This window comes from Echeneis naucrates, chromosome 22 (genome assembly GCF_900963305.1).
Source record: "Echeneis naucrates chromosome 22, fEcheNa1.1, whole genome shotgun sequence".
NCBI lineage: Eukaryota > Metazoa > Chordata > Actinopteri > Carangiformes > Echeneidae > Echeneis > Echeneis naucrates.
Window position 1 is genome coordinate 13,471,426 of NC_042532.1, and position 18,463 is coordinate 13,489,888.

Genomic DNA, 18,463 nt, shown 5'->3' on the forward strand with positions numbered 1-18,463 from the left:
ATGACCCAGTGTGTCTGGCACATTAAAGCACAAAAAGCCATTGTATATCATTAGCTGTGGGGAGGAAGGGAGCGACAGAGGGGTGGCGTGTAGAGCTGAGGGAGGGGTCAGCGACCTTCCTTGTAACCAACCAGATGACCTCATTCACAGCACATAGGAATCCTCTGTCTCCCCCAACTGTTCTTTATCACACATGCTTTCCTCCCCTTGCTCTAGACGGCTTTGCACGTCTTTTTCCTTTCAGCGAACACAATCAATCTACTGAGCTGGGACGAGGTGCATGCTCACTAACCCTTTCACAAAGACAGAACATTCTTCCCTGCAAGTTAACATGGATTTCTTTCTGCCTGTCTTTCATATATTACACACAATGCTAAATAGGCTCTTTGTTTCAGCAATTAAAAACTAATCATACAAAACCACACATCGTTTCTGTTCAGTTATCTCCTCCCAACCACTGCACTGATAAGGATAGACAGACTTAAGCCTCACCACAAACAGACAAACAACGACAAGCACTAAACAAACAGAACAGACACCAAACAGTTTTACAACCCTGACTTCGTTCAGGCACTGCTCAATTTCAGTTAGACGTATTGCCATGGACGTAAATTATGCTAAGCAAATCATGTTTTGCGTTACGAGATGGCAGGGCAGACAGTCACTGTAAAAGACAACTGTTCAACACATGTAATTCTAGATTGGCTAGACAGCCACTGTATGTGTGTGTCAGTGAGAGACAAAAGGCCCTGTTCCAACAACTGAAACATTGCTCAATAGGTTGAGGGGCCAATGTTTTTTTTTTTTTTTTTAAGGAATGCTCTGTTACATTGCCTCAAGAAATCTGTAGAAACGTCCTCCTAGACACCAGCATAAATTCCTTCACTGCAAGCAGGAAGCAAAAAACAAGTCGAGCAATGTGCTGCCAAGTTGTAGCCTCTCTTTTATCTGATAAGTTAAGCAATGGCATGCAGAGTGACATGGGTGACTGAGGAAAAGGTGACAGAAACACCACAAACTTGAACAACTATGGTTTGGAATGAACTCCCTAAGTAGCACACACAGGGCACAATGTACTTACCAAAAGCCTGAACACTTTAGGGATACTCTCCTTCCTCATGCTGTGCTTCTGCTTTACACTTCAAACATTCAAAATGCCAGACCAGTTTCACTGTATGTAAAATACAGTTCATAAAGCTGCACGTAAATACTACATTTATATAAAAGTGCAATATAAAACTTTTTTTTTTTTTTAATCAGTAAAAGATTCAAATAAAGCAATATAGTTTATATATAAATGCTAGTGCCACTGGCCCAAACAACATCTGAACAATATTTACAGTTGTTTGAAACAATGTTGACAAGAACTATGACTTGGATGACTGAGACCCTACAAAGAAATGTTGACAGCCCTTATTAATGTTGTGGTTTGTTTTTTTCAGTGCTGAAAAACTATCCCAAGGTGGCAGTCGAACACATGGTAGAGAGATTTCCACACAATGTCAATTTAATTCAAAGAAGAACTTGGACAATCTAAGAAGAAACCACTATCTATGAAAGTGCAGCAAAACCTCTTTACAAGACATCATCTGAATTCGAGATAGCAAACCAGTTGAACAATAACAGCCAGGTAAAAATATAAAAATGTGATTGCTAAACCGTGAGACTTGCAAAAACAGGTCTGAATATCAAATCTTCTCTAATGACAACTGGCGGTTGGAAAGCTTGTCTACAGACAATGATATAACTGCAAACGGAGAATTTCAGTGAGTAGGTGGCTGCATCTGAGGTTAATGTAACAGTGCATAAAAACTACTGCCAAACATATTGGGAGGAAAGCCACAGTAAAAAAATGGATCAATTCAAATGATGCAGAAATCAACATTGTAAAATGTAGGCTTAAAAAGAATCATTGACAAAATATTTATTTCTATTCGTTCAAAGAGTGGGATCAATACCGAGTCATACAAGAAAACAGAAAAGAACTAAAGGGAAATTGAGTATAATATGGATTCTGATATATAAGGATTGAAAAATGCGTAGAAGCTGTAAAGAAAAGATGGTGGGGAGCAGTTGAAACTGGTTATGGCAGGAAAAAGTGAGAGAGGAATCTCACCAGCTTGCCACCTCACTTTCTGTGGCCCTTAGGGAAGGTTATGGCAGCAACGCCTGCTCTTGCCATGCCTCACAGAAACAACAGAGTTTCCTGTGGGACAGGTAAATTATTCTTCTTTGATTTATTGGCCAGGCTGCAACTACTGAGACACTGAGGCAAAGGCTGCAAAGCACAAGCACAATGATCCATTGGGGTGTTGTCAAGGAGGATGATGCTAGTGAACTTCTCAGACAAGAGGGACTGGGCAAGCCATAGGAAGGATGTCAGGAAGATAAATATCAGGTAAAATAGTACCGATGGTTTCAGAGATTTTATATCACTTAGCAAAACAATAATAGATATTGATATTTAGAGCTTGATATTGTGATACAAAACTCAATCAAATTACAAAAATATACATTCAAAATTTCTAAATCAAAGTAAAAGTTCTTATGTCTCATGTCTGTGGATGGCATTCACATTAATCTGAGCTAAAACACAGTATGAGAGAGTGAGTGGGGAAAACAAACACCAGGCTGGAGGTTAAGTGCTCTGACTGTACTCCCGGTAAAATTCCTGAGCTGGCTGCCAACACTCGCTTACCATTCCTCCTCTGAAAGAGGAGAGAAAATTAATGCAGAGGGGTGGGCGAGTGAGAGGAACAGAGTGAGCATTCAACTCATTTTTCACCTCCTTTCTATGATAAAAATGGGGAAGGAAATAGAACGCATTGTCATAGAAAACGTGACTGGTATGATTCCTGCGAAACTTGACTACTTGAAACTGTATCTGCAATGACAGGAATAATGAATGCAAATGAATAAGGGACACCACTGTGAGCGAGGGGGGTGGGAGAGCTATTTGAAGCGCTCAAAGAATGTTACAGGGTGGGGCCCATATTTCTTCTGACTGTGTTGCATATCCGTACAAATGTGCGGAGGAGGGAAGAGAGGAGAAATGATTCACGATGTAATCTAAATTAGTCAAGAGAAAGCTGAGACACAGGCCCACTTCTATGGAAGACAGCAAAAGAGAAGCAGGCCTCGTCAACACTGCAAGAAACTAGCTCCCCACCATTCTCCCTGTCTGTCCGAAGGAAAAACAAACCACTGACTCGCCCTCTCCATAGTCCCTTCCAGTCTGAAACGGGCGTTACTTCCCATAGTTGTTTTTACATAAAAAACCTTAAAGGGGTCAAAGCAAACTTAACTTGGGTTAAGGCCAGAGGGAGGAGGCATGGTTTCAGAAAAAAAAAAAAAGAGATAAACTAAAGCACAAGTCAGTGACAGTAAGCTGTTGAGCTGTTGTAACACTTGTTACAACATCTCCTAATACATCTTCCTCTTTAACACTGCTGTTCTTCATCTGGTACACACATACACAGACACAGAGACACACACAGACACAGAGACACAAAGACACACACACACACGCGTGCACACACACAGACACAGAGACACAAAGACACACACACACACACACACACACACACACACACACACACTAAACTGCCAGGATTCTAGCTCTGACAAAAACCACACATTCACATTCTTTCAGGGAAATTCACTGCACATCTAGTAACCCTGGTAATTTTAACAGGATTTCAAGAGATAAACCTAGATGTCAACCAGCTGGAGGAAATAGAGGGAAAGACACTTGGTTTTGGTGACAGCGAGCTAGATATTCACCAAGGCAGTCAGGGCAGGGCACGGAGACAGGGGGCCAGGCAGAGGCGGCAGCGATAAGGAGGCCCCAGCACTCACGGGATTGAAGCCTGAGATAAGGGCTGGAGCTGCTGTTAGATGGCTTTATCATTCAGCACCTGCTGGAAGGGTGGCATTGCTGGGACTGGAGCAGGGCCAGGGGAGCGGGTTTGGTCTGATGTTGGAGTTAAAACAGGAATTGAAGCTCACACAGGTGGGGGGTACACTGCGGTGGGGTTACTGAACAGAACGGCTGCAACAGAAAGGCGAGCCAGAAGGAAGACAGGCTATGCAATGCTGGGTCCTGCCACAAACCCTATCCTGTTGGACTTATGTCACCAGCTAATTTAAAACCAGAGAGGAGAGACTGGGAAAGAGGGACTGCATGAGGGCAAGAGGGAGGCAGAGAGTGAAAGACAGCACAAAGCCTCCGTTTCTGCTTCCTCACTGGTAGCAACGGCTCAGTAAACCGGCTCACAGAATGGCTCTTGGTTAATTCAATTCCAGCTTATAAGTGGTGCTTTGGGATAGAATGTGGGGAGAAGAGAAAGGGTTGGGGTGGAGGTTATAACAGGTTTCCGCTTGCCACAACATTCGTGGCCTAACACCCCTAATTCTCTCTTCCTGTCAGCCCCTATCTGTGCACTCTTGCAGCTCTAAGCAGTACTCAATCTTGTTAGCTGATAAATTGATTGCATGTCAGAGGTGACTGCAGGTCTAGCCCTGTGCTGAAGAATGCCAAGGGTCAAGCTACAGCAGGAAAGTACAGACTGCATCACAGACAGAGGAAAAAAAAAAAGGGGGGGGGGGGGGCTGTAGACAGACTGGCAGAATTATGAGGCATCGGGTAGAAAAGTTAATGCAATCTTCTAGTGTTTTCACATTTATCAAAATCTGCTCTCTAAACGACTGCTCCCAAAAGACCAGTTCCCTTCAAACACACAACCGTGGACAGCAGATAGTTTGTCCTCCAAATGCTGACGGGTCTCCCCCGGGAATGTCCTGTTAAATCACAGCACACAAAGACAACAAGCAGACACAAAATTGTATTTGCGAAAGGGGATGCTGTGGCATGAACAACTATGGTACAATGCCCCTGCATAGCTTCATCACACAGCTTGTAATGGAACAATGGTCCATTTAATCTATTACACAAATAAAGCTCAAAATGAGTGTGTAAAGAAACAAGAAGGTAAATAAAGTGCAGTTTTTAGGCAATGTAACTATTCTGTTTCCTGTAGAGACAGAGACTTTTATTCATAAGAAAAAAAAAATCATAATAAAAATTGAAATCCCACTTTCTCCTATGCTCCACTACCTTACAACAACACCAGCAGTTCACTGGTAACCTACATCTCTACTCCTGCCAAAAGAAAATGTAGCAATTTGAAACAGCTTGTTGTCTGGCACATCATAAAGGGACATAAAAAACAAAACAAAAAAAAAAAAAAACAACAACACACATAGCAGGTGTCACCTCTAGGAGACGAACTGCAACGCAAAGGGGTTTTCAAAAGGGGCCTGCCAATTGGCCAGCGTGACCTTGAAAGACTACATTCACATCGGCAACATTACATGGACATCCCCCTAAAGTTGGTAATGAATGTCACACAAGGGTGGTGTCAGCTTTCTTCCACCATGGAAACAGCTGTGTCGACATGCACAAAATGTTGGGTGGGTGAGGGAGAGAGGTGCAGCTGTCGGAGGACTATACTCTTTGAGAAGCAGACAATTTAGTAAAAAAAATTAAAGCATGAGCTGGCTATGTATTTCTTATATTAGGTGCACTTCTGACAAAGTAAGGTATTTAAGGTGTTCACTTCGATTTAAGCCAACAGTTCTGACTAAGAAAAGATGAGGTGGGTATTTTTTATTTCTATTTATTTATTTTATTTATTTATTTAATAATTTCCCTCAACAGAAAAGCTGGCTGACGCTTTACTGAGAGATGGCTATGTGTTTACTTCTGCTTGAGCTTCAATGGGTTTTCCGGTGGCACCTGATTTCTTCATGCAGTCACCTTGAAAATCCAATTCCTTTCAATTAAATACAATCAAGTCGAACATTTTGGAATATTTTCTCAGAATAAAATAACAGACAATAAATAAAATATGAGATCAAATGTAATTAATATCACAAGTGAAAGAACCTCTGAGGAGTCTATTCTGTCTGACTGAAAGCCGCAGTCTGGAAGTGTTTATCTTTACTGCTGACACACACCATGGTAACAAAATATTCTTTATCCATCACCACACAACTAACAACGCCAATACAATTATTTTACTGATCTGGAACTGTAGAAATATTGACAGCATGACACACACACACTTCAGTAAATTTTAAGATGACAAGGAAAATTGGATGGGCTATTTTAAACACAGTTAAGGTGTTTTAGATAAACATTATTTTACTCTTTCAAAAACTGCCAGATTGGATTGATTCCACCAGTCCTGGGTGGAGTCAGTTTACATCAGTGCAAACAGGGAGTGGGAGGAGGTTCATCCCAAATATCGCATCAGCGCTTCAACTTCCAACGGGGGAAAGTCAGCCTAACAGCCCTTAACAGGAACCAGACAGTCAAACAGACTTCTTCCACACTGTGGGAGCCTTCATCACACACATGCAATTTTTGGCAGCGTGATAAAGTTTGGGCTGGTGCTGTGGAAACCTTTGTAAACCGTAGTCTATGGAGTTGCAAGTGTTTCAGGCAAAATTTTCTAAACACCAGACAAGGGAGCGTTTAGTCCGTTTTCTATCTGTAAAGCACCGCACCGAAGCGTTTGATCAATTTAAGAACTACTAACAGCCCAAAAGCTTCAAACCTATTCAGTGCAAAACATCAAACTACATGTTGGAAAAGCTTATTTTTAAGAAAAAAAGAAAAAAAAGAAGAAGAAATATATATATATGCAAATCACTTTATATTTGGGTATTTCTGACATTAAGCTAAAATTTTACTGGCGTAATTTTTAGGTCAAAATAGATTTAAAAATAAATTCTGCAAGCTTTACATGCAAAATAAATGTAGAGTTTACTTATAAGCACTAAGTGCTTAAGCCACTTTCAGACCACATCTCTGCTGAGTTCACAGTGTTTCCTCTACTTAAGTCCAGCAGTCATTGCACAGCTTTGGTGATATATACATTTGAAGAGGTAACAGACAAAATGAAGAAAATAAATGTAAGTGGTGAATTTTTGCAGCATTAAAATGTAGTGTGTATCCAGAGCACCAGATTATTTAGGAAGTCACAAGGAAGGCAACTGTACTTTCCATGTTAACTTGGAAATTTAACAGCGAATTGCCTTGATAAACATACCTCATCAGAGCAGCTTACAGTCAGATTTTCTTAAACTGACAAAACAAATGCCAATTCAGGTAAATGTAATGTGTATGAAATATAAAAACGCACTGTCTTACAGTTCATCAACAAAGGCACAGCCCAGTTGTTAAGAGTAAATTAGCAGCCACAGACTGTGGATGGTCCTTCTCTCCTACTATTCAGATTATCAGGGTCTATGACCATGGGGGCTGGGAACCAGAAAAGGGGCACAGGAATGAAAAAGAAAACAAGTCTGCTTCCTGACTCTCCTCTCAATGAAAATAACTACACACCCATCGTTCCCCACTGAGGACAACACGGCAACGGGTTTTCCCCTCAAAAACAGTTTCTCCTATTTTAACAAAGAGCGTTTTGTCACACAAGTGTGTTTTCTGCACACCTTTTTAGAAGCACTATAATGTTACTGTATATTATAGAGCCTTTCTAGCCTTCATCAGGCAACCTGGAGAGATCTTGCCACCCACTTACGCCAACAACGTATCGTTTGGGATTGAAAGTTTAATTTGAGGACAAATTTTTATACAAACCTGGTGTCATACATTTTTCATTACAATACTTTCCGAGCGGAAAACTGAGGGGAACTAACACTTTCCGGCCTGTCTTGTTTAGCACCCATTAAGAGAAACAAGAAAATCTTTGCAGACCGGTTTAGCAACTACATACAGAAGAAATGACTCATCCAAACATGCAGCCGAAATAGTTAAGTGTGCTCTGCTCCCTACTTGATCTCCCGTCTAAGATGAAATATAACCTGTGAAGTAGATGGGATGTGTATTTTTATTCACCAGTGTAAAAGGTGTCCAAGAGGACTGTCCCCACAGTGCGGGGACAATCTGTTAGGGGGCTGTGGCGCTCTCTAGTGTCCCCGGATCAGTTACATAAACCACACATCAGATCCAACATTGCGCTTACATCTGCTTATGTTATTGATTCCATCAACTTAAATGGCAAATGAGTCGCATTTTAACTGCCTGAGCCGAGCAGCGATAAAGGCAGGAAAATAAACCTAGACAGACAAATCCCGCCGGGATGGCGCCGCCGACAAAAGGCGACGCAGTTTTTTGGTAGAGCAAGCTTGACTGGCGAAAAAAAAAAAAAAAAAAAAAAAAAAAAAAAAACCAAAACAACACGACGGCTGCTGCAGTGAACAGAGGAAATAAAAAGAGTTACAGCCTCGTTTGGGACAAATGTTGTGGCAGCTAAGGGGAGAGAGACAAACAACACGGAGTCCGTTTTAGTGAAAAAGTTGCACGGCTGAAATGATCTCGGTGCACTCCCCTCCCAGCACCAACTCACGGGCTATTGTTTGGGCAACAAGCACACACATTCCTCCGCTGGGCAACAACTAACACAACCCTCGAAGCAGCAACGAGGGAAGCGAAAGTCAACCCGTGTCACAAACATGAACATCCGCCCGAGACACTGCCTGGTGTTGAGAAGTGCCATTTTAAGGACACGGCTGATTTAACGCCACAGTTTCTGGTTCCAGGGGAGTTCAGCGGAACGCAGACACACAACCTCGCTAGCTTAAAATGTGGCTAACACAAGCTAAAGTGCTGGGGAAACATGTGGGACCAGGGCCCGATCTAAATTTATTGGAACCGACTTTTTGTCCACCCAAAGTGGTGCCAGACTCCCCCCGACGTGGACACGTTGGGTTAAGACTTCGGCAGCCAGATGTAAGCGGAGCTTTTTCCGAGTGAGTGTGAGAAAGTTTTCGTCTTGTAGCCTCAAAGTCAGGAGTGCAGTCACAAACTCCGGGGGAAGCCCGACGTTAGCCGTACAACTCTCCGGCCTCCGGGGTAAAAAGAAAACTAACTCAAAACACAGCGGGGCATCTTGTCTTCACTGTGGGGTATAAAGTTTTAACTGAAACTGCCCCCGACACGGGCACCAGAACCGGGGGGGCGTCCGGGTCTCGCTAACGCTGCACGGCAGGGACGCCCAAGCCGAGCCGACACCGGACTGCGCCTTGGTCAGGCTTTCCCCCAACCCCTCCTCCCCAACCTCCATTTACCTTCATCGAGGAGCCTCTCCAGGTGTGTGAAGATGCCGCAGAGATTTGGCAAACTGGTCATGAGCTTCTTCTCGTTTAACAATTGCATCAAATAGTCGGGACTCGGCCTCGGTCGCTCCTTCACTTCGACCTCTCCGACCATCATCTTTGCGGCGAGAGGGAAGAACAAACCACCGCCAAACACAGAATCCTCTTTTCGGGGAAAAAGGAGAGGAGGGAGGGGGGGGAAACGAAAAAGAAAAAAAAAAAACCTGCGGCTCCAATCCCTCCTCCTACTGAGCAGAAGACTGTGAGAACCCCCGAAGATGGCAGGTCGGTGTGTCGGTGTTGTGTGAGCGGAGCGGGGGCAAAAACACAAACCGTTATCTTCCTTCCACTGAGTCGCGCGCGGTACTCTCCTCTGACGCCGTGTGCGCTCGGGGACGTTCGATTCCAACACTGTGAGCGCGAGACGCCGCTCCACCGGAAAGGGCCCGGCCTCCTGCGCGCCCATTGGCCGGCGGCGCCTTCGGGGGACTCGCGGCAGAGCCAACTGGCGCCGAGTGCAGGGGAAAGTGGGCGTGGCCGGAGTGACGGACAGGAAGCCGGGCCAATGGGGAGCGGTGCGCAGGAACGCACACACCGATCGTGAAGCGTTGTCAACACCGAGCAGAAAACGATCACTTCTTTCTGCTTTTTGTTCACTTTCTCTTTTTCCGGGCCTCAGCTCAGCACTTTAACTGTGTCCCGTCTGACCAGAGGGCAGCCGGCTTTTCATTTATACAGAAACCTTTCTGTCTTCGTTTGTGTAGACAGCCAGGTAACTTTACTGGTTTTATTTATTTGCGGTAGTTTCACAGGATCCAGCCAACACAGGCTTCCCCCTGTTACCCTGTCCTCCTTATTACAGTAAGCATTTCAACATGCACTTGGCTGACTTTTATTTTGGTTTCCGTTAAAGAGGATGTGGATACTGCTACAATGAATACTTAAAGCCCGGCACCCCAATTTATTTTTGTCTTGGATCACACAAGCTCTGGTATAAGTCTCTGGTTTAACAAGGATGTGTGTGGGTCTCCTAAGCTGGTGTGGACGAGTAGTCTGGTTTGCATCATCGTGTGGTTGGAATGTGCGTTCAGTCTTCCCATTAAAATACAAGGTTTGTGTGTGACGAAATCTGCATACCTGCCGGGCCAAAGTACAAGTTAACTTTAGAGTGGATTTCATTTGTAGGGTTCACTGTGACGAAATATAAAAAAAAAAAGATCAACTGTTGCACTCCTTATCCTACAAAATACCCATTGTTACTCAAGACCTGTACATCTTGTTATCTGTCTTGGGACCGATTGATCAACACTCCCGTAATCAATAAAGCCTTTTCATTGTCCTGTCCTTGAGAGGACCTTTCAACATATCCTCAGAAGATTAACATCCCTGATCAATGGAACACACACAAACCAACTAACTCCGGTTCCCTGCCTGGTTTGAAAATAAACCACAACTGGTTCGTTTTGATTTTAACAGCTGTTGGCTGAGAGCGGCCCAACAAAATCTGAGCCCTGACCTTGGCCCTAATTCAGTTTGTTTGCTTACTGCTCAGCCACTCATCTCTTTGTAAAAGTAGTCCTCACACTGGGTGTTTGAATGGTCAGACAGCTGGACCATAACCTTCTGGCTGCAGTTTGTTGCCACTGTGTTGGCATAGATGATGAAAAATTAAGTTCATGGTCTTAAAATTGGGTGCAACATGTCCACTAAATTGGTCGATTACATTTGGTGATGCTTGGGACACGTTTAATTAGGCTGCAGGAAGGTTTATACCACATGTGTACAACACAGAAGGAAACTTTGGGGCTGCCTGTATATGTGTCACACACACATACTTATCTCCAATATAACATCGGGATATCTGTCCTCTGCAAGGAGTGCAGCAGGCAACAAGAGCTTCTACACCAAACAGGAAAATGGAAACCTTGTCAACCAAGGCACTGCATAGACTAGCGTCTCTTTGCTCTTTAGCCAGAGTCTACATATAGCTACAGTGCATTATTAATCTAATTATTTCCAAGATTCAATTGAGCCTTAAATAAACAAAAGTCTGGTCTCAGACAAGACAAAGTCTTAAAAAAAAAAAAAAAAAAAAGATTTCTTTAAACTAGAAAGATTTTAAAAGGGCCTCTGCAGAACTATTGAGTCTTATTATACTGTCAACGGTCTTAGATTACTGAAAAAAATGTTGCAAAAACATTGGTATCAAGGCAAAATGCAGTTTTCATCTGTGTGGGACAATAGGTAATTCCTTTCATTCATTTTGTAAAGATTCAACTTTTATTCCAATTTGGACTTCTATTTGTCTGATTTTGTGTGCATTAGAATGCAAATGATTGCGTTTGGTTGGATTTAACAGCTCAATATCTCAAATACCCTGCAAGCATTTCTGCTGTCTCGTGGAGTGTTCTGTTCAGTGACCACAGGGACAGACTGATAAGCAGATTTTTGCACGATGGCTCGTATTTTCACCTCCACCAATAACACAGAACATGTCATATTAACCTATTTTCTGCATGTTCTACAGTATCATCACAATCTAGAAGTCAGAGCGATAACACATCCATTGAAGTCAAATACTGATAAGTGATTTTGGTGGAAGTCGATGGGCAGAAGGATTGAAGGATTGAGAAACCCCATTTTCTTGAGACCTAGAGATAGCTAAATTGTTAATGGTATTGACTTTATGTTTCTTTTTTTCCTTCTTCCCTTTTCTTTGAATATAAGCGATGGAAAAAGTCACAATCCTCTTGCATCAAAAAGAATCTGGCATTTATTCTGGGCTTTGAAAATGGGTTTAGTTCTTATCTTCAACGGTGCGCATGGTAATTTGCACCTTGCCTAGCGCTTGTTGTTCTGGGCTGGGTCACATACAGCTTCAGTATGTGTGGAAAATAACAACACGGAGTTAGAGACCCAGTAACCGACAGGCAGAGCAAAACTTTGTGTGTGTGTGTGTGTGTGTGTGTGTGTGTGTGTGTGCATGCTTGTGGCTTCTGACAGCTTGACAGTAAACAGAAAATGATATTAATCCCCCTTTTGCTCTCCCTGCCCTTGTGTTTTCATCATTTTTAATAACACGGTTTCTATTCAACAATTAATCCAATTAACAAGGATCCAGATAATTAATGAACATGCGTTTAGCCCCTTTTGAAGAGAGGCTGTTAGCTCACTCACAATGAGCTTGGAGAGTGCCCTGGGTTTACAACTGAAAGTATGCTAATGGAAACAAAGCGGCCCTTGGTAAGAGCCCCATAGCTGGTAGAAGCCTGCCTCAGGGGCCACGCCGCAGGAAATTGAGTGGGAGCCGGTGACTCTGCCACGGCAAGGCAGTCAGCGATAACAGCTGTAACTCTGGAGGAGGCAAACAGAGGCCCACCGGCTCTGATAACACACATACATACAAACATCTTTCCTTTTTTTTTTATTTGAATTACTAGTTTGGGGACTGTAGGGGGAAAAGTGCTAGTGGAATCTGGGTCATTTACATTTTCAGGAAGGTGGGAACAGAAATAAATGTCCTTCTAGCAACCACAGCATATACAGAGAAATACATAATGTACCTATTATTAATTTGTACTCCTATCATAAGCGTGACATGACAGATACTCTGCACGTGCTTGTGCAGAAGTCTCCATGCAATGTTGTACTTGTTTGTGTCCATTTATATCAAATATTATGCGTACATTTGTCACAGTCAGTCACTCAACATTATCAATTTTTCTTAAAATACAATATGATAAAAGGCTGTGTAACTGACCTGGTTTTGGCTCAGTGGTTCAAATCAATTTGTTAAAAATGAGTACAACAGCATCTGCACTGCATTTGTTTGAAATGACACTGGAAGTATATTATTATGTTTTTATTTGCTACAGCTGAAATGTGTCTGTTTAAAGTTTACTTTGTCAGATGACTTTGCAATTATAAAATTCAACACTTGATCAACATCCCAGTGCAGCAGCAGAGGAGCAACTGACGTGGTAAACGATTTATTAAGATCCCAGGTCTGTGCTCACTTCCCAAAAAACTGGATGACAGGGTGAAATAAGGGCGACGGGATACAAAAAGTCTTTAGCCTGGACCTCACTGGAGTTAAACTGGTATTTTTAAACCAGTATTTTTCCACAGGTCTATGGCCTGTTTGTGCTTGTGGTTATAAGGAAAACAGGAAAAGAAGCAAATAAAAGTGGGTGAGGAAAAGATGTTCGTATGCTACACAGGCAGTACTTTCAAGAAAAGTAAGAAGAAGTTCTATATGCTTGTTTTTCCCTCTTTTTATCTCTCACAAGAGAAGAATGCATATACTTTTTACACTCTACGCTCTACTGTAAGGAGCAAGTGTTACATTGTGGAGAGGCATCAGGAAAAATCTATCACCATTCAACATCCCCTATTCCTGCTATTCTACGCTGCCAAAGCTATTCACCATTCTCTATTTTGTTAAAGGTCACCTTGGGTGTTGTAGTCTAGATGCTCCAGTGGCTTGGCAATCTGGTGATGGAAATGCCTGTTGGCCTGCCTGTTGTCGCACAGACTGGAGGGGACAGCGTGTTTGGGAGCTGGGGGGTTGGGGGAGGAGGGAATTCGCACAGCTGGAGCCATTTGTGATGGAAAGCTGTGATGGGAAAACATCACCTCCAAATTCCCACCACGGATCTGTTGATCATCAATCAATGGCAGAAAAATGACACACAAAGCACGAGTTACTATTTTACAGTGGGAGAAGCTTAAACGGGCTCAGGATAAACTAGTTTTTCCCTCACTGCTCCTTCCATATTCTGTCCCTTGTGGAGAACACACTGGTGTCAATACAGCTTAAAGAAATCCAGCCACTGCTACATCTGTCCTCGCCACTTGTTAACAGTGTGGGTCCATTCCTGCTCCTACTGTATTTGTTTACTTGCTGGTTCTCCTGCTTGTGCGTTCCTGCCAGCCCGTAGCAGGAGAAGAATTGAGTGTTTGTGAGCGATAAGACCTGCAGGAGCAGAAGAGGAGGAAGAGGAACAGACAAAGTGGGAGAAGGAGAGAGGCAACGACTCCTGATTGATCACATCTGCTCGGAGGAGGATTGATCCTGTGGTGTGGCCTGCTCTGGGATCTAAACACATTGATAACCGCACACATCAGCAAAGAGACAAACCTAAACAGTAAACCGGGACGAACGATTGTAGCAGACGTTATTAATATTTAAGGCAAGCTCCAGAGAAGGCAGCCAAAGGGAAACAGAATATGAGATCCTCTTTCAAATAGTTTACATTATTCCACCACTCTTGAATCAAACCTGTGAAGCAGACACCTGGCACATGGAGAGGCAGAGAGATAAATCTCCATTGTACTGTCCTGTCTTGCACATGCTCAGTCGGTCCCCAGAGTCCACCAGGCAGACATGAAAAAGACAAATCATTCTCATGGGGGCATTTATTTCTGTTGCATGGCACAATCCCCTCATTGCTGGTCCTAACAATCTGCCTTTTGAGACCATAACATTGGTATAAGAGAGACAGCACAGTGAAGGAGGAAGAATGTAATAAAGGTGATGACAAATGCCGACTTGAATGATGAATCCTCAACAAGTTCTCGTATTGTACAGTGTTACATCATAACATGCAACACACAACCAAACTTTGATCATAAACGTGACCCTTCTTCCATTTTCACGTCTGAGCAGGCATATGTAGCCCCTCCACATACACAGGGACAGACACACACACACTCCCTCGCACCTCCACAGCTTCCTCTGGTCTCCTATTCCTCTCTCTGCAGCTGACTGCTCCTAAATCTCAAGTCTGGCTGGAACTAGACAGCTCTCTCTACCAGGTGACACAACATCCCACTTCCCTCCATCCATCCATCTCGATGCAGCCCACACAGTCTCTCCTTTCCTTCATTTCTCTCCACACCGGATTCATTTTGGACTGCTGATCCCCATCTTCCTCTTTATTCAAAATGTTTTCCCTCTATAACGCACACACACACACACACACACAGAAACTTCAAGCTGCCTTTCCTCCTCCATAATTGCCGTTCTCTCCCTTCTTCAGTCTCAGCCATTTCTCTACTTTTCTCAATCTCTTTTTCCCCTCCGTCAACAGAACGCTATCTGCGTGCTTGTGTAGCTTTTGTTGTGCCGCTCACTGCAATACAAAAAGCCTTTGTTGGGCTGCCACCACTGTGATGTGGTGAGACGGAGATGCACAAGGACAAACTTGAGCTCCATGGAGCCAGCTCACTGTTCACTCTGAGATAAGGGCTCAACCTGAAGGTTGGAGTAGGTTGTCGGGTGCGAGCCAGGCACACATCTAAACGCTAGTCTTCGTGGTGGAATGTGTGGATCTCTGCGGCTGCATGAATTCTGCGTATGAATCGGCCCGGGTTGGCCCACTGTTTAGTGTTTTCTATCAGTGAAATGGCTTGCATGCGTTCCTCTGTGGTAGTTATTGCTTGCTGCAGGGCAGTGGCAGCTGTTGTGAAGGGCTGAGCTAGCTCGGCTAATAATAGTGCCTATGGGCCCCACATCGTCTAGGGTTGACCCCCGGAGTCCAGTTGCAAAGGAGAGTGAGGATTAGGGCAGGTTGTGGATTAGAGAACGTTATTTCACCCTTTTAAGAATGAAAGCAGGCATGCAAGAATGCTACACACTGAGTGGTAACCACAGGGTCATCACATCCTGAAAGCACCACCACGGAATCTGTGGAAAACACACAACATTAACCACACAAAACTGCAAAACATAGTTGCATAACAAACACTCAGGAGCTGTGAAACATGGAAACATTATCAGCAAAGTTTTTTTTTTTTTTTCACCCTGAATTTGGAGCTTAAAAAAAAAAAAAAAAAAAAAAATCAAAGCCAGATTTTTCTTAATCTCTTCAGTCTGTATCTGGGCTGAGAACATTTTGAACAAAATAGCTGGAGACAAGCACAGAGATGTTCCAAAATGGCTGTGCATTATGTTGGGTCAATACCTGATGACATCAGGCAGTTCTTTCATTATAGACAAGAAAACAACAACTTGGAAATGTGCTCAACTGAGATAATAAAGGGACTTTATCTGCAATAGATACTATCTGTTGTAGGGAAGTAGAGCATGATGTTCTGACCTGTGTTCTATGACTGGAGGAAATGTACTGAATGGGGAGCCATTTATTTTCTTGTCTATGTTTGAGCTGCCATAGTCACAGAAAGATCAATACGCTGTTATGACTGAGCAGAAGGGGTCAGAATATGATAACCAAGACAATATTTGCGAAATTTATTTTTAACATGTCTGAAAACAGGACAGGATATTGGAGAAATTCAAGTAATGTCATGCATAGTCTCTCTGGCCTGTAGGTCTGGACCAGTCATGCGTTTATGCCTCTGATAGGCCAAATAACCGCATTGGCTGCCTCCATTCCTGTTCATTTCACAGCTCACTCTGTTACTTGCATGAGAAATTACAGCTTGGAGTTGTTGTTTGGTATTGTTTACCATTTCCATGTGTATGTCTGTTTGCACAGGCACGTGTGTGTGTGTGTGTGTGTGTGTGCTGCTCTTGATTCAGGACAATGTACTTGATGTTCCTTTCCAGACTGTCACCTTTCTTAATTAGCTTTAGTGGGTTCCTGAAGAGGTCCAAATGGATACCATTTAACATTTAATGCTCATTAGCTCCTGTGATGTGACCTAATTGAGCCAAAGCAATCAGCCAAAGATGTGATCTCAATTCTGTAATTCCTGATTATTATGGGCTGTATGACACTTTATGCCAGGCTTGAAAAAAGGTCTTTATTGAACACATGTGAGGCAGGAGTAAAACGTCTGAAGAATCCTGTGCTGAAAAATAATATTTGAAGCACTAGTGAAACAAAGCTTTGTAAAGATGTTTGGCATGTTTCTGTTCCTTGTATCTTTAAGCTCTCCATCTGCGGCTGGCTAGCTGCTAGCCCGTGGCTCAGTAAAATTGGACAGGTGAAGCAGGACAGCGGGGCGTCACTGATACAGTTCGACAGAACCACAGGCTATTCAGAGTTCGATCCGTTCATCAAGTGAGAACACAAGTGAAATTGTACCACTTCAACAGCAGTTCATGTGCCAGGACTGTTGCTACATTTGTTTTGTTATGCAGACTTAGTTATTAAGGTGAAATTTGTATTTTGTGTTCAAAGGGGATCGAGCTGCACTCCTTCTCGTCTGTCACCACAGATCAAACAGCAGGCAGCGCACCGCTCGGCCTGGTTCAGTAGTGTGGAACACCTATTCAGTAACATTCTTTTCAAGATGTGCTGAGGTTGAAATATGAGCATTATGAACCTGTCTTCTGCTTGAGAATAAATTCCTCTGCAGGCCTGTAAAGTTGCTTTTGCTGGAGACATGACTTACAATAAGAGATGGTGCAAGTGTCCTTGTGAGTGTCAGAAATCAATTACTCCATGTTTCCCCTGTGGGTTGCAAGATTGTATATATATATATATATATATATATATATATATATATATATATGCAAAAGTGTGAATGTGTGTGTGTATGTGTGTGTGAAGATGGTGGGGGGATGTATCATTGGGAAGGAGAAGTTTCCACTGAGACTTTAGTGCAGCTGAGGATGACAGGATGACGGAGAGAGCACCTTCAGTCTGCGCAGTGGGAGAACTCCAAGTTGGTCAAAGATGCCTACTGAGGTACTGGCTGGGCTTGATAAACTAAAACTGCACATTCGCTGTCATGCACAAAAACTCGCAAATATGTCTGCATGCATGCCAAGTATTTGCTAAGATCACTGTGGGGTTTCTGAGTTCAAAGAATGTTAACCAAACACGTGCGCGTACGAGCGTGTGTTTGTCTAGAGGAAAGCTGTCCGTCGTCATTCCTGCGCATCGTTCAGCGCGTGTTTAGACAGGCTCCCTCTCCAGCTGGGTTTGTGACAGAATGGGTACAATCTTACCACACTATACAAAACATCATCCCGGTTGTGAATAGAAGAAGTTGTTCGACAAAATACAGAGCAATGGTTGTTATCAGATCCAGGGAAGACACAACATTATATCTAAAATCACTGTTTAGACCTCTCAGAACTGTATCTGCACATTTTCCATTAAAAGCTTTGCAGCACAGGAATAAAAACCTTCATGTGTTTACTGTTTCAGCACAGGAACACATGAAGTACTCCATGCTAGAATGAACAATATATCATGAAAGGATACGAACAAAAAGAAAAACTTTATTCATCTTCTGATAGGCAAAAGATGAATGCTGGCTGAAGCGTTTCTCTAAAATCCATAAGTTTTCATAAATGTTAAAAGAG

General features: G+C 43.0%; 1 protein-coding gene across 8 annotated transcripts in view; it reads right to left on the reverse strand.

Moving 5' to 3' along the window:
* Positions 1-9,579, reverse strand: part of qkia (QKI, KH domain containing, RNA binding a) — a 67,407-nt gene extending 57,828 nt beyond the window's left edge. For all 8 annotated transcript variants that reach the window (XM_029493829.1, XM_029493827.1, XM_029493823.1 and 5 more), the window contains exon 1: positions 9,157-9,579. In XM_029493829.1, coding sequence (XP_029349689.1) covers positions 9,157-9,301 — 145 coding nt within the window. In that variant the 5' untranslated portion in view covers positions 9,302-9,579. The remainder of the gene's footprint in view (positions 1-9,156) is intronic.
* Positions 9,580-18,463: the final 8,884 nt, after the last annotated feature.